The sequence below is a fragment of the Tachypleus tridentatus genome, chromosome 13 (assembly GCF_004210375.1).
Source record: "Tachypleus tridentatus isolate NWPU-2018 chromosome 13, ASM421037v1, whole genome shotgun sequence".
NCBI classification, from domain to species: Eukaryota; Metazoa; Arthropoda; class Merostomata; order Xiphosura; family Limulidae; genus Tachypleus; species Tachypleus tridentatus.
Genome location: NC_134837.1, coordinates 70,935,254 through 70,959,350, shown reverse-complemented (window position 1 = coordinate 70,959,350; position 24,097 = coordinate 70,935,254). Strand labels below are relative to the sequence as shown.

Below are 24,097 nucleotides of genomic sequence, written 5' to 3'. Positions count from 1 at the left end.
TTGTTTTGTTTTCTCACTTGTGCACCCGTTTCTGGAATTTAATTTCGCTATTCAAGAAACAATAATCGGTTTGTTTTTCGTAAGAAAGAAATTTCACTCCTCGTCTCGATTTTTTCTATATTTTTACTGTGATTACACTACCAGTTTAACTTGGTGTTTTTACTGTGATTACACGACCAGTTTAACTTTGTGTTTTGTTGAATAAATTGTTTGTATTTTGTTTCATTGTTTAATATCGCGCAAAGCTAAACGTTCCTAAGACTCTCAAGCTTACCAACGAAAAGCGGAATTGATTATAACATCCCCACAGCTGAAAACGCATGCATTACGGGCATGCCGGGCCCAAAATAGTGCGCGAATACGTCCTCAATAATCCCTACCTGGGACCAAACCCTGGACCTTTGGATTAAAAGTCCAACGCGCTATCCACTGCGATATAGGGACTCGCATTACACCTCTCCACTAGAATAAGAATAGAACTTTTATATTGGTTATAATGACAGAAAATTCTCGCCAACGTTTAAAAATGGAAACAACGATAAAAAAACATAAAACAGCCATAAGTATATTTTAGACTAATATTTGATAGTGTTAAGTCATAAGTATATTTTCGACTAATATTTGATAGTGTTAAGTCATATCATTGTTGAAGAAATTTATTTGACTTTTAAAACGTCTAAAGAGTATCGTTACTTTGCCATGTTTTTACCCAGTGTAACACAGGAGATGTTGACAACGCTAATGCTTGGACACAAATGACTAAATTTCGTTACGTGTTTACCGATTAACGCTTCGTTTCAGTATGGTCTCAAACTTTTGACCAGCTAGTATTTAGGCTAATTTCATAGTGTTCACATTTTCTCTATTAAATGATAAAAAGTTGTTGTTTTTTTTATTTTCCCTTTTATTATTTTCATCTTACAAAGCTCTACTCAAACAAATGATCGAGTCTAACAACACAAAATGCATATTTTGTCTTTATGTTCATCGGCATTAAGATTTTGGCTAGCAGTGTATTTGTTGGATACACGTGACTGTTTCATTTGATGTTTAGGTTGTTCACGTAGTACGAGTGCCATAGGTTGGTATTTTTAGAAGCAATAATTACGCAACTGTTTATGAGTCACTTTGTGTGAATTGACGTCATGTTACACAACCTTCGGAATGTTTCTTGTTGCTTTAAGTGAATATTTTATATCATAATATAGAAAATGCTTGGCTTCAGTTAAGTAGAGTATGTTAATTTAGTAAAAGTGAAGTTAGACTGCGCGATTGCCAGTTTAGCTCTTACGAGCGATTTTTAAAGTGAATTTCATAGCTTGTATTGTATTGACAGAGAAATGGACATTAATTTGTCTTATCACAGTTTTTTTCTCAAACTCATTCAACCCGTCTGACGAGAAAACCCAGCCGTTTTCACATATATAATTGAATCCGTCCGTTTGGATTTTGGCGGAAATGAGAAAGTTAGCTAAAGTTCTGGACACAGCTGTAATAACCAATAGTGTGACGAATTTTTATACATACACTTCCCTTGTTTTGAATATATTGTCTTAAAACAAGTGGACTATGCGCTGTTCGTTTATTGTTGAAATTTATCGCTAACAAACCAATGGGGTCCCGGCATGGCTAAGTGTGTTAAGGCGTTCAACTCGTAATCCGAAGGTCGCGGGTTCGAATCCCGGTCGCACCAAACATGCTCGCCCTCCCAGCCGTAGGGGCGTTATAATGTGACGGTCAATCACACTATTCCTTGGTAAAAGAGTAGCCCAAGAGTTGGCGGTGGGTGGCGATTACTAGCTGCCTTCCATCTAGTCTTACACTGCTAAATTAGGGACGGCTAGCGCAGATAGCTCTCAAGTAACTTTGTGAGATTTCAAAAAACAACAACGAAAAACAACAAACCAAAGATGTTAATAGTTTTTGTCTAGTGAGCGTCAAAAAATCAGTGAAGCTAAAATGAATGGAGGTATGTCAGTTTTCAGATTCAAGAAGTGAAGATGGGTAACGGCTTTAAAACAGTCCTCAATCACAAATAATTTGCCAGCTGGAAATCATTGAGATTAGTTGTCAAAAAATTATGTGCTCTAATGGTTGAAGATAAACTAAAGAACTATAGATAATCTGGGTCTAAAAGGTCACTAAGTGTGCACTTCTTACGTTCCACGTTCCTAAGTAAATTTCTTCCCAAATGATGTAGTAAGCGATGAACATGGTGAGTGCTTCCACTAAGGGCCCCCCAGTGGTTCAGCGGCATGTGTGCGGACTTACAACGCTAAAAACCGGGTTTCGATACCCGTGGTGGGCAGAGCACAGATAGTCTATTGTGTAGCTTTGTACTTAATTCAAAAACAACAACAGCTTCCACTAAGATTGTTCCCTTGTAGAAATATGATATCAAGAACGATGTAACCTTGTGATGGTAGAAGATTATTGTTGGTTCTTGAAATTAAAAGATAAAAATTCTAAAAGCAGATAAAGGAAACGCGAAAAGTCATAATGAACACGAATGAATACATCCAAAAAATGAAGAACATCCTATCAGACACAAACAAATTTAAACCAATACACACAAATCTAACAAAGACACAAGAAACGCAACTAAACAAAATACCACTAAAAATGAAAAAAAGCCAACACAATTTCAAAAACACTTTATTCCTACCTATGCAAGACCGATTCACGCACACCACAAATATACGGCATCCCCAAACCTCATAAACTAGATTGTCCACTACGACCAATAATGTCCACATATGAATCGTTTAATTACAATCTTGGTAAATACATAGCATGGGCATTCTCCAAATATGTAACATCAGCCACAGATAAATTTGAAATTATAACGTTGTTGTTATTTTACTTCAAAAACACAGAGGTATGTAAACTTAATTACAAGACACCTCAGAGTTACATCTTTTAATACTTCTACAACATAATATTTAGTTTTCACAGCAAACGATAGATGGCAATAACAGATATATTTTAAACTTGAATTTGGAAACTCGTCACGTTCTCTAGACGATATTATACAAATATTTCCATTTCGAATTTCAGTCTTTTTATCCAGAATTAATCATAATAAACCCGGCATATACGCAAGAGAGCAAATTGTCAGTCTTTACAACAGTTTATAATGAGTTGTTTGTTTTTACATTTACGTAAACCTATAGGAGGGCTATCCGTCCCTAATTTAGCAGTTTGTATTTTATATTTCGCATTAACCAACTTAAGGGCTATCTGCGCTAGCTGTTTTTAATTTAGCTGTGCACGACTAGGGGGTAGGCAGCTAGTTCCCACTGGACTACTCCACTCTTTTACCAACGAAAAGTGAGATTGACCGTCACATTATAACGCCCCCACAGCTGAAAGGGCGAGCATGTTTGGTGTGACGGGGATTCGAACCTGCGACCCTTTGATTCTGAGTAGAGTGCCTTAACCACCTGACTATGCTCGCCCCTATAATGAGTTGAAGTTACAGAAACTAGTCTGTCTTAATGAATAATACGATTATGTCAATCAGTTCCTTATGACTGTATTCACTACACTGGATATCAACATCTTGACAAGCAATGCAATTATGTTATTTAATTTTTTGCAGCTGTACACGTTACAATCGATATCAACAAGAGAATTTTCTTTAAGGAAGGCTTGACAGTTGCCCAGTTTACCAGTGATGTGATACACTGAACGGTCCTCAATTCATAATACAGCATTACATTCTTATCAGTCATTTAGCGTTAGTAAAGAGGTTTGGCAATATATGTAAAAGTATGAAAGTACAACAGTTGAAAGTGATAAGTGTCTGACAATGTAAAAATGTAACAATAGGAAATTACAGATGTATCTTTAACAGTGTGAAAATGTAATAACAGGAAATTATAAACATATCTTTAACAGTGTGAAAACATAACAATAGGAAACTATAAGTGTATCCTTAACAGTGGGAAGAAGTAACAACACGAAATTGTAAACGTGTCTTTAAGAATGTGAAAGTGAACTAGTATGTAATTGTGAATGTATATCTAACAGAGTGAACACATACAGTATGAAATTCCGCACGTTCTTCTAACAGTGTGAAAATGTAACAGGATTGGTAATAAGGACAAGGAATGAGTCCTACACACTCAAATAAAAGTCGATATTTTTTACCACGTAGTTTCAAGGTATTACGTATAACACGGACATGAAAGCACTTTGAGAGGCTCACAGCTTTATTAGACTATCTGTTATCTTCCGTCGCTCCCAAGGACACAATTTATAAAAAATAACTTTTATTGTTTCAGCCGCTTCTCACGTCCTCAGGTTATGAAAAATTTGTTGTTGTTTTTGGAGACACAAGAATTTACTCTTCGTGTTTTTAACAAAATCAGATCCTATATTATATTATATTACATTATATTTATTATATTACCTCAAATAAATTTTCAAATGAATTAAAAGGTATAAGTAAAAACATAACCTTAATATTGTTGATTCAGAATTATTATCCTTTATTTTGTTGTTGTTTTATAATTTCGCGCAAAGTTACACGAGGGTTATCTGCACTAGCCGTCCCTAATTTAGCAGTATCAGACCATAGGGAAGGCAGATAGTCATCACCATCTCTTGGGCTACTTTTTTACCAATAAATATTGGGATTGACCATCACTTATAACGCCCCCACGGCTGAAAAGGCGAACATGTTTGGTGTGACGGGGATTCGAATCCGCGACCTTCAGATTACGAGTCGAACGCCCTAATCCACCTAATCATGCCGAGCCAGCTTATTATTCTATACGTATTGAAAGATTAATTCCCAGCTAAATTCTTGTATTTCTTTCTTTTTTTCTTGTGCATCGAGGCAAAGTATCACTGATGACACATTTTACATGTTGGTTTTTTTCGAAGTATTAATAACTATTTCTATTCCCTTCAGTGTTTTGCAACAAGATATATTGTTATCTTAAGACAATCATAAGAGTGTGACATTCTAGTAATTTCTTTCTCATGGATGTTTAGAACATTTTTTATTCTTAACCGATTTTTTCTTTTATTTAATTTTCTTTCTTTTAGGGGAGTAAATTAACTTTTGTATATTGTTCTTTTACGTTTGTCCCCTAGTGGCACAACGGTATGTCTGTGAACTCACAACGCTAAAGACCAGGTTTAGATACCCGTGGTGGGGAGAGAACAGGTAGCCTGTTGTGTGGCTTTGTGCTTAATTCCAAACAAACAAAAACACTCAGGTTTTGCAGAGAACAAGTTTCTATATAAAGCAAGGGCGGGATAAAATATTAAATATGAAAGAAAACTCAAGTTTTAAAACTGTAAATAATAAGAAACAGCTACTACATATATATTAATTAGTTTTTAAAGACAAATATCATTATAAAAATTATATTTAACGCTTATATTAAATATATATATATTTAAATATATATATATATATACACACACACACACACACACACATAATATCCTAAAATCCATACACAATTTGTTGAATTAATAAACCACTAGATGGCAGAAGCTACTAGAAATGTCTTAGTGATTCTCAAACCACAAACCGGGATCTTGTATGTCAATTAAAATGGAAGATAATGAATGACGTAACTATAATATCATAGCATTATAACTATTTCATTCTCCGACGTTTTATTTCACTGTTTAGATAGTAAAATATAGCTGTTTAATAAACAATTAATGTACGTTTATTTTTAATTTTTTTACGGTAAGTTTGTGATGACCGAATTTGAGTTGAAATTATAGTTTGATGACCTATATGATAATTTAATCACTAATTTGTTCTTAATGTAGTATATAATTTGTATATAATGTTATTAAGTGTAATTAACTTTAGGCTTAACATCCTTTAAACACCTCCGAGGCCTAATCCTCTTTAAAAAATACAGATAGCTACACTTTTGTTGTTAGTAGTATAATTTGTTTGATTGTAATTAAGAATCTAATTAATAAACTACACCAACTCATTTTATTTGTTCCTGGGTTTTTAGAATTTTTTTTCGAATTAGTTTACAAAACATCACTTGATTGGCATCGACTAAAAACCTGAATGAAGAATCAAAACGAAGTAAGTTATTGCCTCACTTTCGTTTGTTTATTGTTGAGTAGAAAGTTACGCAATGGGTTATCTCTGCTCTGTCCATCGTAGGTATGGAAATCTGATTTCTTGCCGGTTTGCTGCTGAATCACCATGAAATCAAATTAATTAGGTCTCAATCAGAGCATGTTTTAAAAAATTCAAAAACTGAAACTACTCGATTATCAGAGATTGAGTTTCCATGTTGTATATTTGTAACTCCTTTATTCTTAACAATAGCAAACACAAACGTTTTCTTCTATTCTACAGTTTGTTTCTGTAGAAATTGTTAAAATCGAAGGCCTAATTTTTAGCGTTAAATCCGAAGACTTACCTCAATCCCACCGTCACATAGAGAAAATAAGGCTGGATTAATATTAATATATACACAGCTAATGAAATGTTTCCTTAAACTTTTGAATCCATTGCGTATGTTATTTTTAACAATGTTCTATTCCATATTTTATTATAAGAATTTTTTTTTTATCTGAGTAGTCTGTCGTATCTGTCTGGAAAATTAATTTGTTTCTTTGTTTATAGGTACACGATAGAGGAGGTTTTAATACAGACACCTCTTTCCCGCCCCCAGTGGCAAGGCAGTGACTTTCTGAGCTTAAGACTCTAAAAATCAGGTTTCGATATCCGTGGCTGTGTTTAACAGAAAACCTCTCCTCCCTCCAGCTATGGAATCCTATCACAACACGTTTATTAGCGCGCAGTCCAGGTAACGTGGATTGTTTCTTTAGTGGAAGTTATTACAAACATTTGTAAGTTCAGCGCCTTGAAAATCGAACGTACGCCTATCAAGCGAATTTAAATACCTCCAGGACAGTTACCTTAAACAATGAAGTTAAACATTCCGTCAATTTAGAAGAAAAACGGGCACATTCGCCACAATGATGCCAGTTTTGTGAAATGGCAAATGTACCTTGAACTGGTCCGTATGTCTACTTCTATTGGTTAGTCTTTGGTTAGTTGTATGACGTTAATACATAGTATGTTGACACTCATTTCTAGAATTTCTTTTAATTATTATTTAGGAAAGCATTCAAAGTTATAAAGTCAGTTAAAATATAAAAGGAGACGTCCGGTTTTCAGATAAAAATAAATTTGGTTTTGAATTTCGCGCAAAGCTACTCGAAAGCTATCTGAGCTAGCCATCCCTAACTTGGCAGTGTAAGATTAGCGGGAAGACAGCTAATAACTTATCACCAATTGTCAGCTCCTGAGATATTCTTTTACCGACGACTGACTGTCACATTATAACACCCCCACGATTGAAAGGGCGAGCATGTTTAATGGGACGGGGACTTAAACCCGGGATCCTCAGATTGCGAGTCGAGCACCCAAACCATTTGACCACGCTGGGCCATTAAATAAAAGGCAGCTAGTTTCCTTTCCTTTGTTAGCATGCTAAAAATGAAAACATCCAGATAATAAGTTGAAAGTCGATCTAGAAAGCGCTTACAAAAACAGAAACACATCTGTCATGAAAAGAAAACCGTAGATGTGTTTTCATTTATGTTTTTCTCTCTTTTAAAGAGAAATAATACATAATGTAAATCGAGAATTGTTTATTTATATATTTTTATGTGATTCATAAGCAGACTGTTCAGGAACATTTTATCAGCGGTTGACTCATTGCTACAAAGAAGAAAAATCCAGTTTCTTGTTGTTGTTTTTAAGCGCAAAATTAAGCTACCTGTTTTTTTTTTGCCAACTGCGAGTATCGAAACCAGAGTTTTAGCATTATAAGCTTTCAAACTTACCGTTGAACCACTGGAAGCATCGAAATATCTTGTTATGGAAAACCATGTCAAGCGTCAAAACAAATATGGGAATAAAAATCAGTTTTGATAGTACAAGATGTGGTGTAAGTGTCCCAGACCAGAAGAGAACAAACCTCAGAAATTAGAGAGAGTTCTTTCAGAAACAAATCATACTGAGAAATTTCCTTGGAGTTCCAAACTGAGAAATTTGCTAGGTGTACCAATCTGAGAATCTTCCTGGATGTTTCAATCTCAGAAAATTCCTGAAGTGGAACCTTGAGAAACTTCCTGGTTGTTCCAACCTAAGTAACTTCCTAAGACACTTATAAGAGAACCGATGTTGGACACTAAAATAGTAGGACATCTGCCCATTAATGCCAGAAGGTTAACTTTACCTCAGAAAATTCCTTATGTAGAAGTTGTTTTTATCACATTTAAGACATACCCAAGAATCAGGAAAACTAAGTAAGATGCATCTCTTATATGTATAACGTTAATATTTCAAAAAACTAATATCCTTAAGACGTCCATACACAACCATGAGTGGTCTGTTAAGTGTTGAGACGTGCGTCATTGATTATGAAAAACATCCAATACTTTGAAATGATTTCTAAAAATAATAATCACTTCCCGCTACTAATAATTACTGAAGTTGAAGGCAATTATTAAGGACTTCTTGTAACAGTGGTTTAACATGAATGGACTCTCTACACAGTTATTAAAGACTTGTTGCAACAGTGGTATAATATGAACCCTCTACACATTTATTAAAGACTTGTTGCAACAGTGGTATAATATGAATTCTCTACATAGTTATTAAAGACTTGTTCCAATAGTAGTATAATATGGATCCTCTGCATAGTTACTAAGGACATGTTGCAACAGAGGAATGGATTCTGATACACAGTTATTAAGGACTTGTTGCAACACTTATATAACATGAATGGACTCTTCACAGTTATTAATGACTTGTTGCAACAATGGTATAACATGAATGGACTCTCTACAAAGTTATTAAATATGTGTTACAACAGTGGTATCACATGAATAGACTCTCTACACTGTTATTAAAGACTTGTTGCAAGAGTGGTGTAATATAAATCCTCTACATGGTTATTAAACACGTGTTGCAACAATGATATAGCACGAATGGACTCTCTACAAAGTTATTAAGGACTTGTTGCAACACTTATATAACATGAATGGACTCTTCACAGTTATTAATGACTTGTTGCAACAATGGTATAACATGAATGGACTCTCTACAAAGTTATTAAATATGTGTTACAACAGTGGCATAATATGAACTCTCTATAGAGTTATTAAAAACTTATTGCAACAGTGGTATCACATGAATAGACTCTCTACACTGTTATTAAAGACTTGTTGCAAGAGTGGTGTAATATAAATCCTCTACATGGTTATTAAACACGTGTTGCAACAATGATATAGCACGAATGGACTCTCTACAGAGTTATTAAAGACTTGTTTCAACAATGGTATAGTATGAAAGGACTCTACACAGTCATTAAACACTTGTTGCAACAGTAGTATCATAAATAGATTTTACACACATTTATTAAGGACTTATTGCAACAGGGGTATAACATGAATAGACTCTCTACAGAGTTATTAAGAACTTATTCCAACAGTGTTATATCATGAATGGACTCGCTACTCAGTCATTAAACACTTGTTGCAACACTGGTATAACATAAATGGACTCTCTACACAGTTATTAAAGACTGTTGCAACAATGGTATAACATAAATGGACTCTTTACACAGTTATTAAGGAGTATTAAGGGCATGTTGCAACGGAGTATCACACGAATAGACTCTGATACAGAGTTACTAGGACTTGTTGCTAAAGGGGTATAACATGAATAGACTCTCTACACAGTTATTAATGACTTGTTGTAACAGTGTTATATTATGAATGGACTCGCTACTCAGTCGTTAATCACTTCTTGCAACAGTGGTATAACATGAATGGACTCTCTCATAGTTATTAAGGACTTGTTGGAACAATGGTATAACATGAATGGACTCTCTCATAGTTATTAAGGACTTGTTGGAACAATGGTATAACATGAATGGACTCTCTCATAGTTATTAAGGACTTGTTGGAACAATGGTATAACATGAATGGATTATCTACATAGTTATTAAACACTTCTTGCAACGGTGATATAACATGAAGGGACTCTCTACTCAGTCATTAAACACTTGTTACAACAGTGGTATCATGAGTGGACTCTCTACATAGCTATTAACAGTGGTATAATATGGACTCTCTACATAGCTATTAACAGTGGTATAATATGGACTCTCTACATAGCTATTAACAGTGGTATAATATGGACTCTCTACATAGCTATTAACAGTGGTATAATATGGACTCTCTACATAGCTATTAACAGTGGTATAATATGGACTCTCTACATAGCTATTAACAGTGGTGTAATATGGACTTTCTACATAGCTATTAACAGTGGTATAATATGGACTCTCTATATAGCTATTAACAGTGATATAATATGGACTCTCTACCCTCTGTATTAATCACTAGAACTTGATCATAAAAAAGGTGTTATCATTCAGAAACGGAGATTCAGAACATAATTTCACTGCTTGGAAGAATGGACAGACAGATATCCGACTGCTTAACGTATTTATAGAGCGTGAAGAAAATAGAAAGCAAATCACAAAATAACACTACAGAAAGTTGATCTCAGCTTTGAAAACAGTTCCGTTTTAACAAGAGAAATATGAATTCCTCGAGTTAAGAGAGAACTACTTAAAGGTTTGTAATCAGGTGTTAAAACTGAAGCGTTCTATTATTGGTCAAAACTTTTGGCTTTGTGCTACAGGAAGGATTTGTCAATAAATACTACTATTAGGTATGAATACTTCCTTATAGTTTTGAAGTATGTGGTGAAACATCTGGACCAATCAAATCTTGGTGCGTTTCGTCTGTCAAAAGGTAAAACATTTCATAAATTTCATAACGAAAAATCGAGCTCCGGAAGAGTAGAAATAGAAGAAGCTAATAACTCTTCTGGTGAAAGTGAATGTTCTAGAAAGAGCTAACGGACTGTGATGGTAATACTTTTTGGTCGGTATGTTTATTACGGAAGGAAAGAAAGATAATTCTTTAACATGCACTGAATGTAACGTTTGCACCCAACCTAAGACACGACCCTCTATGAATTACCTAGTAACTAGTAATGTTTGTAAATGCATTCGCTTATTAGCCACGAGTAGCAATGTTCTAAATAATAGCACCTTCATATAGAATACCGATGAAACTTTTCTTGGCTGAGAAACAAATTGTCACCCAGACTTTCTATAATGTTCGAACCCACATCATCAAACACGCTTTCCTTCACAACCGTGAGGGAGTTATCATGTTATGGTCAATACGACTATTCGTTGTCAAGAAAGTAGCCAGAATGTTGGCGGTGGGTGATGTTAACTAGCTGCCTTCCCTGTGATCTATAACTACTAGAATAGGGACGACTAGAACGCCCTCGATTAGGTTTGTGTGAAATTCAAAACAAAATCAAAACTTCTAAAAGAACAATTTCAAGGTGGAAAATAGAGGAAAAACAAAACAAAACAAAAAAACTTCTTACAGGTGAAAGGCAAACCGTCTAATATCTACTGTTGTCTCCATACCTAATTTAGCACTATTGCTCAGATTGAATACGTCTGTTTTCTTATAGCAAAGCCACACCAAGCTAAGCTATGGGCTGAGTCCACCGAGGATTATCGAACCCCTTATTTTAACGTTGTAAATCCGTAGACTTAACGCTGTACCAGCGGGAGACTGCTCTGATGGAAGGCAGTCACTCAAGAAAACTTACAATCCATGTTAAAAGATTGACTGTCACTCATATAACATCGAATGCTGTAAATTATGGTTTTTCACAGATTTAAACTCGGCTCGCCAACTCCCAAATCAGAGTTTGTTTGTTTGTTTGGGAATTTCGCACAAAGCTACTCGAGGGCTATCTGTGCTAGCCGTCCCTAATTTAGCAGTGTAAGACTAGAGGGAAGGCAGCTAGTCATCACCACCTACCGCCAACTCTTGGGCTACTCTTTTACCAACGAATAGTGGGATTGACCGTCACATTATACACCCCCACGGCTGGGAGGGCGAGCATGTTTAGCGCGACGGGGGCGCGAACCCGCGACCCTCGGATTCAGAGACCTATACCACAGGGGAAACCCCACGCCCACAAAGAACAGAAATGAAGTATAATAAATATTATTTTGTTCAGAATGTAACAGAAAGTAATGTCATGATAAAATAAACTAGCTAATGTAAGTTCTGTGATAGCATGACCGCAGATTTAACGTAGTTCATACAAACTTTATCCATCACGTATACAAATTTAACAGGCTGAAGTGTATTAAGGAGACCAACATTTGCGGGCGAATAAAACGTGTTTCCGCCACCCAATCCCAACATGGCGAATTGTGACACCACAAAAATTGTATAAACACAGAGAAATCGAAAGCTGTCTATATCACTGCTTGGGACGAGCGATAATGAATTCTTGTACCAACTGTCATGCAAGTTGCTTATTTGTTTGTTTATGAATTTCGCGCAAAGCTATATGAGGGCTATCTGCGCTAGCCGTCTCTAATTTGGCAGTGTAAGACTAGAGGGTAGGCATCTAGTCATCACCACATACCGCTAACTCTTGGGCTACTCTTTTACAAACGAATAGTGGGATTGACCGTCACATTATAACGCCCCCACGGCTGGGAGGGCAAGCATATTTGGTGTGATGGGGATTCGAACCCGCGACCCTCAGATAGAGCGTCGAGCGCCACCTGACCATGCCGAGTCTTGTGAGTTGCTAGACATACACAAGAAAACCTCAGATAAACCGCAAACTGTGCTTTCCTTGACATAAAATTGAGATACATAAAAAATTTGAATATTAATCATACCTCTATTAAAAACCTGTGTAATAAATATCACGTAAAGTGGTCGAAATGACCAAAAATATCCCAAACCCTTTAAATTATATTTTTCTGGTCCTTTTGAACCCCCTCAAAGTAATCAGAAATGGACATATGTATGAGACCCGTAGAAACGTTTTTTCTATCAAGTCCTTTGTGAAGTGGTCAAAATGTGGCCAAGTAATAAACCAAAACTCCCAAAATTATACTTTGAACTCTGAACCGCATATGCATTTTCAGGTTGATTCTCCTTTCACCCCACAAAATTCTTAGGAAGGCCTCATTAAAGAAAAGAAAAACATTTTCTGTGTGTATTGGACTAAGATATAATCGTACCAAGTTTTAAGTCAACCCACCGTGAAATGAAGAGGTGAAAGTCGGTTGAAAACTGCTTGGAAAAAAACAATATAAAAACAGTATGTCTTAATGCGGAAACATAAAAACAAACAACACATAAAGATATTAATGAAAACTAACGTCAGTTTCGGACAAGAAAAAATATTCTAACGTTTTTGAATGTAAACAAATTTTCCATAACACTTTTCCAGTTTTTAACTAATTTAAAATCCCGGTGTCAGTTCTTTCCTGGATTTCTTCCTGCTCTTCCTATAATTTCCCAGATTAATGTCTGAAAAATCTTATCCTATGAACATGTTCTTGTTTAGGCCGAAAGTTTCGGTTTAATAAACGAAACACAGGTACAATAAATTACCATATTCTTCACACTTTTCTGAGAGCAACGTCTGGTTTAAGATTTCGTCTTGGACTTCCTTTCCTTCCTTGAAACAGCTGTTTGTTGTTTGTCACACTGTGTAAAAAGACACACACAACTGTTTGTCACACTGTATAGAAAGACACACACAACTATTTGTTGTTTGTCACACTGTATAGAAAGACACACACACAACTGTTTGTTGTTTGTCACACTGTATAGAAAGACACACACACAACTGTTTGTTGTTTGTCACACTGTATAGAAAGACACACACACAACTGTTTGTTGTTTATCACACTGTATAGGAAGACACATACCTGACACTAACGAATCCGTTATATTTTATTATTCAATCCACAGATATTCACACACATTGTAGATTTCATCTGTCACTTACTATAAATTAATTACTGTATGTGTGGAAATAGGATTGGTGTGGCCTAACAATTTCACCGCCGGTCTGTGATCCCAAGTGTTTATGGATAGTGTCTTCTTGTAACAAGAACAGATTCTATGTAATAAACACACTTACGAGCACAGGTACCACACAATAGATGCACCTACGAGCACAGGTACTACATAATATACAGTCATGTGAAAACGTTAGGACACCCTATGAAAGCCTGTGTATTTTTGTAACATTTTTGGATATATAGATATTTAATCTCAATTTCAACAATACTGAGATATCATAGAAATATAACTAAACAATTAAAACTGAAGAAAAGACTTTTCAAGATCTTCTGTAAATGTAATTTTACAAAAATGCATATTCTAACTGCGGAAAAAGTTAGGACACTCTACCCTCTAATATCTAGTGTTACCCCCTTTGGCTGAAATAATTGCAGTAAGGCGCTTCTTGTAGCCATCTACCAGTCTCTGACATCGGTCTGAAGAAAGTTTGCCCCACTCCTCAATGCAGAATTCTGTCAGCTGTGAGATGTTTGAGGGGTTTCTTGCATTTACAGCCCGTTTCAAGTCACCCTACAGCATCTCCATGGGATTAAGATCTGGGCTTTGAGTCGGCCATTCCAGGACTCTCCATTTCTTAGTTTTCAGCCAGTCCTTGGTGGATTTACTGGTATGTTTTGGGTCATTGTCGTGTTACAGGGTCCAGTTCCGCTTCAGCTTTAATTTTCGTACTGATAGTCTCACATGATCCTCAAGCACCCTCTGATACACAGTAGAATTCATGGTGGATTCTATGATTGTGAGCTGTCCAGGTCCTGCTGCAGCAAAGCAGCCCCAAACCATGACACTTCCACCTCCATGCTTCACAGTTGGTATGAGGTTCTTTTCCTGGAATGCTGTATTTGGTTTACGCCAAACATGTCCTCTGTTCTTGTATCCAAATAATTCAGTTTTGGACTCATCTGTCCAAAGAACATTATTCCAGAAGTCCTGGTCTTTGTCTACATTCTCTCTAGCAAACTTCAGTCTGGCCTTGATGTTCCTCTTAGAGAGCAACGGTTTCCTCCTTGCATACCTCCCATGCAAGTTAAACTTGTGCAGTCTCTTTCTGATTGTAGAGGCATGCACTTTCACATCAACAGTAGCCAGAGCCTGCTGTAGGTCCCGTGATGACATGTTAGGATGTTTGGAGACCTCTTTTAGCATCTTGCGGTCTGCTCTCGGGGTGAACTTGCTTGGACGACCGGACCTGGGCATGTTGGCAGTTGTTTTGAAAGCCCTCCACTTGTTGACTATTTTCCGGATAGTGGAATGGCTGATTTCGAAATCTTTTGGGATCTTTTTAAATCCCTTACCAGACTCATAAGCTGCTACAATTTTCTTTCTGAAGGCCTCAGACAGCTCTTTTGCTCTCACCATGGTGCTCACTCTCACTTCAACAGTCAGGAGCACACCTAACTAAATGTTTGAGGTTTAAATAGGGCAAGCCTCATTCAAAATGCTAATAACGATCTTCTAACCATGTGCACCTGGTGTGATACACCTGTGTATGAGTTGAGCCATTTTAAGTGGGAATAAATGTGGGGGTGTCCTAACTTTTTCCTCAGTTAGAATATGCATTTTTGTAGAATTATATTTACAGAAGATCTTGAAAAGTCTTTTCTTCAGTTTTAATGTTTAGTTATATTCCTATAATTTCTCTGTATTGTTAAAATTGATATTAAATATCTATTTTTCCAAAAATGTTACACAAATACACAGGCTTTCATAGGGTGTCATAACTTTTTCACATGACTGTATATTACCACACATGCTTCATAAATTCAGCATCTTGCATGTGATTTTTTTTTCATTTATTTTAACGCATAACGTTTCTTGATCTCACAACTCTGTAGCTATAGACTAACGGAAAATCTTTGCATGATTTCTTAACATCAAAAGGTTTTAGAAGTAATTGAAAAAAAAAAGAATGATTTGGCCCATTAGACCCTAAGACTTGCTTATCATATAATTTTAAAATTTTCCGGAGAGGGTTAACGAAATGTTATTTAAATGACAGGAATTTGAATGAAAAAAAATGTATTCAATACCCTGTCAAGGGTTCTTTTATGATAGTACATTGTTCTACAAGTGATTAATACTAGTTTAAGTGACGTGTTTGTTACAATATGAATCTCAGTCTCTTTAGTATATGCTTTTCACGATTAAAACGAAACCACATCCATGCATTATAAATCAAAGCCACTTTATCCACCACCACAAAGATCAGACGCCAACTGTAAGAAGGAGCAGAAGGGACAATTGTTTCTGTAAAACTTTTACGCTCTGAGTGTGCGCTATACAGTTATGATACAATCCAATACCAGACTACACAGAAGTAATTTTTGTAACATATTTACCGTTATACATTTAGTTTAATAACTACGCTTGTTTCAGTATGGTTTTATTTTTTATATGTGACATTTATTGTTGGACATGTATTGCGCACGACTCGCCTGTTCTCTAACTTTGTAGAAGATTCTTGAGAGTAATAATAAACAATGTTTCTTTCACGAAAACGCTAGCGCGTTTTCGATCATTGTTAAATCTTTGAGTAACTCGCGTGATTCGTATGAAAGTAGCCAGCTAAGAAACAGTAATAGAAGAATATTATTACTCACCTATAGTTTGTTTGTTTTGAATTTCCGCGCAAAGCTACACAAGGACTATTTGCGCTAGCCGTCCCTAATTTAGCAATGTAAGACTAGAGTGAAGGCAGCTAGTCATCACCACCCACCGCCAACTCTTGGGCTACTCGTTTCCCAAAGAATAGTGGGATTGACCATAACATTATAACGCCCACACGGCTGAAAGGGCCAGCATGTTTGGTGCGACGGGGATTCGAACACGCGACCTTCGGATTACGAGTCGAACGCCTTAACCCACTTGGCATGCCAGGCCGTACAGGTGTATCAACAAAGAATTAATTTGCTCCCCGTGAACGTCGGTAAAGATTTAGTTCCAGATCAGATATAAGACTCAGTACTGTTTGTAAGTTTGTGAGACTTGTATATAAATCATCATTTGTAATAACTATTAGTAATGACCGTTATTATAAATTGTATTGTTGTTTGGTTTGTTTGTCTATTGTATATTACAATATATTTGGTTAAGAAAGAAAAGTGTGTGTATCAATTTTGTTTGTAAATATGATAAATTTGATCATATTAACATATAATTAACTTTTAAATTAAAATTAAAGTTTCCGGTTATTTGAAATAATAATACGTAATGTACGTAACACAAGAAATCAGAGACTCGTCCGAAAAAAAAAATTACAATACGTAACATGCAACACTAATACAATTTAATGCCAGACCACACAGAAATGCATTTCTCACTTCAGAACAGTTTAAGAGCTCGAAGGAGCCAAAGAGCCCCCTGACCTCCATAAAAATCAAATACATAATGGAAAAGCTGCTAGAAGGTAACAACAAAAAACTCTTTCCAAAGTTCGTTCTTTAAAATAAAACCTTGTCCTTACCAAAATAGGCTTCACATTCATCCATGTTGACTAATGTTTTCAGAAACCAGTTCCTAAACCCACGACGCATACAATAAACGAATTTGTTTTTTGAACCATGGAACTGTAAAGTACTACTAAATTGTACCTTTATTTACCTGATGGTAGCTGTAATAAACTAAACTTCCCAACCTGTTTCTGGCAATATTTTTAGGTTTTGGTTTTGATTCTTGTCTTCATGAAGTCTACATACATTGCTTATATCGGTAGTTTTCAAGGTGTGTTCTCTGAAACCCCAAGGTTCCAAAAAGAAGCATCAGGGGTTCCCCACAAGAATAACAGGAAATAGCGGTTATTTTGGTGGTAATGGCTTTTTTGTTGTTGTTTTTTCTTCTTTCTATTAATAAGTGTTAACCTTTATGGAACCAGGTATGCTTTTAGCTACATATTTGTATGTTTATAAATCTGCCTGAACATGACGTATGAAAATAGAGGAAAAAGACGAGGTTTAAAAGGTTGTCAAGGGTTAGGGTTTCGTGATGAAAAGAATGAGGATTCCATGGATTTGTAAAGTTAGAAAAACCATCAGTTTATATCGTTTTTATTATTATTTCAAATAACTATATTTAGTAAAAAGAGAGAAAAATCTTATGCGTACATTTACACAACTATTATCTATGGCCCCGGCATGGCCAGGTGGTTAAGACGCTTAACTCGTAATCTGAGGGTTGCGGGTTCGAGTCCACAACACACCAAATATGCTCGCCCTTTCAACCGTGGGGGGGGGTGATAATGTTACGGTCAGTCCCACTATTCGGTGGTAAAAGAGTAGCCCAAGAGTTCGTGTTGAGTGGTGATCACTAGGTGCCTTCCCTCTAGTCTTACACAGCTAAATTAGGAAATATTGGGACGGCTAACGCAGATAGCTCTCATGTAGCTTTGCGCGAAATTCAAAAACAAACAAACTAATCTGTGTTTACGTTTATTCCACTGCTTAAAGAATCACTTTATCAGCTGAAGTCACGACATTCCAATTACCATTAAAAGAACGGAGACCGACCCTAAATAACAAATACATATATAAGTGAGGAGGTAATGAGTAACATATCTACATAACATTCGATTTATTAAATGTTGATTGACAGTTTGTTCAATTTTGCATATATTTCATATCTGAAACTAATAGGCCAAGGGGTAAGCAACAAATGAACAAAACCCACTGCCAACTCTTTTTACAACTTCCTATCGAAGAACAGTGAAACTAATCGTCACATTTTACACACACTCACCTACGGCTCAACGGGCGGACACGATGGGAAACGTGCTACTGTCCAGTTGTTGTTGTTGTTGTTATTCACACTGTCTAACCTACCAACATCTTCTCCGTGTCTTGGTTGTTGTTCTCCAAACTGTCTAACCTACCAACATCTTCTCTGTGTCTTGGTTGTTGTTCTTCAAACTGTCTAACCTACCAACATCTTCTCCGTGTCTTGGTTGTTGTTATTCAAACTGTCTAACTTACCAACATCTTCTCCGTGTCTTGGTTGTTGTTCTTCAAACTGTCTAACTTACCAACATCTTCTCCGTGTCTTGGTTGTTGTTCTTCAAACTGTCTAACCTACCAACATCTTCTCCGTGTCTTGGTTGTTGTTCTTCAAACTGTCTAACCTACCAACATCTTCTCCGTGTCTTGGTTGTTGTTCTTCAAACTGTCTAACCTACCAACATTTTCTCCGTGTCTTAGTTGTTGTTCTTCAAACTGTCTAACCTTCCCAAATCTTCTCCGTGTCTTGGTTGTCGTTCTTCAAACTGTTTAACCTACCAACATCTTCTACGTGTCTTGGTTGTTGTTCTTCAAACTGTCTAACTTACCAACATCTTCTCCGTGTCTTGGTTGTTGTTCTTCAAACTGTCTAACCTACCAACATCTTCTCCGTGTCTTGGTTGTTGTTCTTCAAACTGTCTAACCTACCAACATCTTCTCCGTGTCTTGGTTGTTGTTCTTCAAACTATCTAACTTACCAACATCTTCGTGTATCTTGGTTGTTGTTCTTCAAACTATCTAACTTACCAACACCTTCCTGTATTTTAGTTGTTGCTTGTGTTCATAAAACACACAATATACTTCCTGTATCTTAATTTATTTTTCAAATAAAAAGTACAAACCATGTCTAGTGTTTCCTGGACGTGACATTTAGAAGAAAGTCGTCGTAGTTCAAATATCCTTCTCCTGTTCGTGCCTGCATGTGAAAGTTTAGTATTATTATATTTTCCTCGGGGCAGAGAGATGCGGGCTTTTCTTTTAATTCTTGTCATTAAATGTTTTTCAGAAAAACCACGGTTTGGAGAAACGGACACTCGGGGCACACGCCAGGTGTTTTGTGTGCATGCTCACATAGCAGGAAAACAAAAATGCCACGTGCATCCACAGAGCCTGCTTTTGATAGAACCGTCCTTGAATTCAGGGCTAGCGTAGCAGCTGCGCGGTTGACAACAATATCGAACTAACACAAATAGATGAATAGGGCACGTGATTTCAATTCAGTGTTGAAGGTTTGCGATTAACTTACTTAATTACTTCTACTAAGAATATCTGTTTATAATAGTTAATTTTTAATATTTAGTTAATGTTCTTTTTTAAAGTTTAAATTAATCAAAGAAAAGATACATACACACATCAAAGTACTTATGAAAATTTATGAGCGGTTGTTCAAAATACGAATAAATAAAATATAACCCCAGTGATAAATAGATTCAGATCAAAGTACATAACCTTTATTCTAGGACCTTCAACCGAAAAGAAAACAAGAGAGAAATATAACGTTGTATTTAAGGAAAGTAACTGAAAGACAGTAAAACTGAGTAAGTGAAATATATCAACTTTAGCGTAACAATTATATAACATAAAATAACAATTGTACCTATCGACCCCGTCTTCTGTCATAAATCTACGAATTTTAACAGTTCAAATAGTAATTTTTGACGTACAACAAGTCGCTCATAATATATTAGTGTGAAATGTTTCTTCACATACAATAATCTAGATAAATTTACTTTCTAATAATACAGAATTGGCTGTCCATGTGTATGTTGGTTATTTCGTAATATCAGTATTACGTGACATTTCGCAAAAGGAAGAGTGCATGAAGGCAGAAACAGATGGTACAAATTCTGACAGTATTAAAACAGTATTTTTTTTCTTTTTACCAGTGTAAGTCCTAGCTATTTTTTTTCAATTATATGTAAAGGTACTCTATTTATTTTTCAGTGATATTTTAAAGTATTTTAATCTTTAATGAAACAAGAATTAAAAAAGTAATATATCAATTACTAACCTTTATTTAGATAAAATTTGACGAACCCATTCTTTACCGCGATACTTAGATCGTTCAGTTGGAAGAGCGTTAGACTGAAGATCTAACGATCCCTGGTCTCGGCGGGATGTTACAGTATTTTACGAAATTATTACTACTGTAAGTTAACAAACATTAAAAATTTCAATCGCTTTTTTTCTTTTTTATGTAGGATATTTATTCCAAATAATTATTGCTGCTTCTTGTGCCGAAATGAAAATTGCTAAAGTTATGAAATAATACTTTAAAGGTTTTATGGCTTTTTATGGGGTTTTTTCACTACTATAAAAATATAAATCTCCAAAGTTAATATGTTATCATTTTTGTTTAATATTTCGTCCATTACCAATTGAGAATTTGGTGTCAATTTATGTTTTATTTCAATGTTGTGGGTGTGTTTTGATTATTCCACCATTTGACACCATCAGAGGCAGTTATGATTACAATACCTTAACAGTAATTAATCCAACTGAAATTACTTACATTTCCCTAAACATCTCATTTTGTTATAATACAGTTAAATTGTCTGATCATCTCGTTTTTGATAGCATTGACAGCAGCTAAAATATATATTTTAATAAACGCGTGGGAAATGGTTGATAAACTTATAATTGAACTAGTTTTAAGAGACGTGGAAAGGTAAATAAATACTCACAATTAAAAAGGGCCCAACAGTCAAACTGAACATCATTGTTCGACGTCTACCAACTCTATCTTTCCATTGAACTATTGGCAAATTTCGCTGATTGTATAATATTATATCACTGCTCTCTGGAAGTGTTGATAAACTGCAGGTAATGAGGTAACAATATTAAATAGTTTAATTTAAAAATTAATTAAACCATTCCTGTCCATGTACCATAAAACTCAGTTTTATAAGATGCCATCTTACTATGCTATAAATAATCCAGTTAAAATATATTACGCGTAATAATAATAGTTTGGGCAAAGCTTTCTGCCCATAACTCTGTGTTTATCGTGTTAGACTTGCAAGATCAGCGTTCAAATATACAGAGTGATATCTAGTGGTGTAATTGTGAACTAGGTGAAACGAAGCAAGTGTTTCTTATAAATAGATGTTATAGCAATAGGAAGAAATGAGTAAGACGGCTAAGCTATTTCTAATAGTGGTGACAATACTAATCATGTATGCAAGTATTGAGTTAATACAAGAGTTTGTAACTTGTGTCGAGCATGTTACTAAATTAGGAATGCTTTAAAGCGCAGTATTTCTTGTACATTTCAGGCCTAGCCTCCACCTCTGAACGTCTTACATCTGTGAATGATGTATTTTCTCACACGATCGTCTGCTTGCCCCTTTTCCCACCACACCTTCTTTTTTCTTTTTTTTTCTATACACTCTCTCTTCTATCCCGCAGTACTTGAATTACCGTGAACTCCACACAGTAAGTGAAGTTGCCGATAGTTGTGACGAAAAGAAAAGGGGTCGCTTAGAGTTCAATCTTCTATTGGCAAGAAAAAGAGAAAGAAAGAGGGCGTCCCTGTAGAAAAATCACAGTACTCACAACGTTATAGTGGTATACAAAGTTGGATTAATCTTCTATACCACTTCGCTGTTCTCCCACCTCTTACGTTCTGCTTCCCCCCGACTCTTTCAACTGCCTACTTTTTTAACTTTTTTTTTTTCAGTAGGATTAGGGTTAGTTTAATGGGCGACCTCCCTTTCACATCCAGCAGTAGAACTAGGGTGAGTTTTTAATTCGTCTCTTCTTGACAGGTAACCAAAATTCGGATAGAAGTCTTCAGCCGTTTCAGATAAGACATAAAAAAATTATATTTCACTTCTTCACTTATAGGTTAATGACCCTGTGAGAAACGGGAGACAGAAGCGATTTCAAAAGTCTTTACTGGACATTAATTTTTAAATAATGAGCTACATCATCGAACACCATTTGTCACTACAAAGTACACAAAATCCATTATAAGTACCTTTAGTGCCATTTGAAATATGGACATCCATTATACTAGGACCATTTGGAATATCAACGTGGGTGATATTAGTACCCTGTAATTATTTACTGACCTGAGCACCATTTGAAATATGAACACCCGTAATATAAGTACCATTTGAAATATGAACACCCGTAATATTTTACCATTTGGAAAATGGTCAAATGTGACACTAATACCATGGAGTTCCGATTACAATATAATCTATAACATTTTGCCACGGAAAATTTACTTATCTAGAAAGTTTGCTTTCTTACGTTTATTTTATGACTTACTTCTGTGAAATATAGTAGAGTTGTTTTCCCGTTAAAAAAAAAAAATTGTTACGTTCTACCATTTTATCAAAAAATCTGCCACTGTAGCAACCGAAGCTTTGCTTTACCTCTACAGTAAGTATTTGTAGTGTGAATATTAAACATATTCTTCGATATATAATATTTATGGTATATTTAAGTCCTTTTAACTTACCATTTGGTAACTGAATTTATTTATGATGTGTCAATAATATTGTAACATGGCATCCATTATATTATTCGGTATTATACAGACGATTAGCTGGTTTATGATGATATTTACCGATTCCTTCTTTTTTCACCAAAAGCTACAGTATAAAAATGATATGTGACGTAGGGACGTTATATGTTGTTTGGTTCGCTTTACCCTCTGCTGCAGACTTCAATTTAGCCTATTCAAGGATTGTCAGCACAGGATACGGCGAATTAAAGAGCATATTAGACTTCCACATTACATATTATGTTTTTTGTTTTACCTTAACTGAAGAAAAAATACATTTGCAATATCGCCACCATGTAGCGGTTATGTTGAATTAATTAATAAAAAGAAGCATTCGAAGTCCATTCCACCTGGAGATATTAAAGCTTTTCATTTCTTCGTGTATCAGTTATACAACTTGCGCAAGTTTCATATAACTAATAATAGGTCTAACTGCACTAGTAAATAACGTTACCAATAGGCCTAACTCCATTGATCTCTATTACTTCGCTACAAACACAAACTCGGAACCTACAGCGCCGAATTAGTTCACTGGCTAGCTATTAAATAATGAATTAAAAGTCTAATCTAGTCTTGTCTTACGAATGTTTCATATTGTTTAAAGCATTTCTTGAAATTCTAAGAAAATTCTAGACGTTTAGCCAGGTGCTTATCACGTGACGTCAAAATGTCTGTTTATATAAACGAACAACATGCACCAGTTTACAAAAGTGGTTCTCTTTTTTTGTTTTGAACCACCTAAATTCCGTTTGTTTGTTTTTCTAAGCGGACCGCAATACATGCTATGTTGCTACTTATTCCCGAA

The 24,097-nt window shown here is 35.5% G+C and overlaps 1 protein-coding gene across 3 annotated transcripts in view; it reads right to left on the bottom strand.

The window, feature by feature from the left end:
- The window catches only part of LOC143236804 (ras-related protein Rab-37-like), an 80,878-nt gene extending 59,087 nt beyond the window's left edge, over positions 1 to 21,791 (bottom strand). Inside the window, exon 1 of one of the 3 annotated variants that reach the window (XM_076475377.1) lies at positions 21,464 to 21,791. Coding sequence is in view for 1 of the 3 variants with exons in the window: in XM_076475374.1 (XP_076331489.1) it covers positions 19,622 to 19,771 (150 nt within the window). In the remaining 2 variants the exon portion in view is untranslated. Of the gene's footprint in view, positions 1 to 19,621; positions 19,884 to 21,463 lie in introns of those variants that run through there. The other 2 variants (XM_076475374.1, XM_076475376.1) reach the window with 2 other exon arrangements.
- Between the last annotated feature and the right edge of the window lie 2,306 nt (positions 21,792 to 24,097).